Source organism: Hippocampus comes, unplaced genomic scaffold (assembly GCF_001891065.2).
Source record: "Hippocampus comes isolate QL1 unplaced genomic scaffold, H_comes_QL1_v1.1 scaffold904, whole genome shotgun sequence".
In the NCBI taxonomy this organism is placed as follows: Eukaryota; Metazoa; Chordata; class Actinopteri; order Syngnathiformes; family Syngnathidae; genus Hippocampus; species Hippocampus comes.
Window position 1 is genome coordinate 1 of NW_017805391.1, and position 1,174 is coordinate 1,174.

A 1,174-nucleotide genomic window follows, 5' to 3' on the forward strand; every position below is an offset into this window, starting at 1 on the left:
AAGCCAAACTGGACTGGGTGAACAAAATCGCAGCAAATGATCCAGACTTGTGGGAGCGAGAGATGCGCGGCAATATCGGCAATGAGCAGGTGTCCAAAGTCAACCTTGAAATCGCAAAAGAGCGCTTCAACCAAACTGGAGGTTCGTTTCCGATCAACCTTGCGCTCGTACAACGTAGCGGATGTGCCCCGACTCATAAACACGCACGTCATGCCGGCTTCTCTCTGTTCATCGCGTGCGTGACACTTTCAGGCGTTCACATGATCCAGCCGATGATCGGCTGTGAATGGGATGACGAGACTGGTGAGGTGGATGGTTGGGAACAGCACAGGTATGACGGAGAAGACTTCATCTCATTTGAGTTGAAAACGATGAGATGGATCGCAGCGAATCCGCAAGCTTTCATCACAAAGAACAAGTGGGAACGATCGGACGGCTTCAAAGAATACTGGAAGAGTGTCCTCACTGAAATTTGTCCTGCTGACTTGAAGACGCTTGTGAGCATTGGGCGGGACTTCCTGATGAGAACAGGTGCAGTGGCCTCTCACACTCTCTGGTCCGCTCAGCCATTCTCTTCATCTTCATCTGTCCATCATCCTCGCTTGCTCTCACTTTCTTTCACCCTCTGCAACATGCTCGCTGATGGTTGTCCTCTCTCACCTTCTCGGCGCGCTTCCAAATTGTCCTCCGTTTCCTTCGCCCCCTCACGCATTCCCTCCATCTTCCACTCACAGTTACCGTCTTTTCGTCTCACACATTTTAGCCCTTATTGACCCCTCTCACACATTGCCCCTTTTGCCTTCTCACCCTTTCTCCATCCTTCAAGCTGTGGCACATTTTGCCCCACTTTTGTCCGCTCCCGCTTTCCCTCCGTCTTTGTCCTGATGCGTTCCGGTCATCTTCTGCCCTCACACATTCCCTGAGCGTCATCTTCTTGCGCATGCTGTCCCTACTTCCTCCTCTCACATGATTTCTTTTCCTACATTTCTCTTTGTAACGTTCTTCTCGCACTTTCTCTCCATCTTTGGTCTTCCCATGTGTTCTCTCATCGTCTTTTGTCCCCCTAAGTCGTTCTCTCCCTCCTCGCCGCTCGGTGGGCAGAGCTTCCCACGGTGTCCCTCCTCCGGAAGACACCTTCCTCTCCGGTCACCTGCCACGCGACGGGCTTCTTCCC

At 52.3% G+C, this 1,174-nt stretch overlaps 1 protein-coding gene across 1 annotated transcript in view; it reads left to right on the plus strand.

The window, feature by feature from the left end:
- Positions 1 to 5: 5 nt before the first annotated feature.
- LOC109517747 (class I histocompatibility antigen, F10 alpha chain-like) overlaps positions 6 to 1,174 on the plus strand; it is a gene marked incomplete at both ends in the record, with an annotated part of 1,669 nt that continues 500 nt past the window's right edge. Inside the window, 3 exons of the mRNA XM_019873086.1 lie at positions 6 to 141; positions 253 to 531; positions 1,102 to 1,170. Coding sequence (XP_019728645.1) covers positions 6 to 141; positions 253 to 531; positions 1,102 to 1,170 — 484 coding nt within the window. The remainder of the gene's footprint in view (positions 142 to 252; positions 532 to 1,101; positions 1,171 to 1,174) is intronic.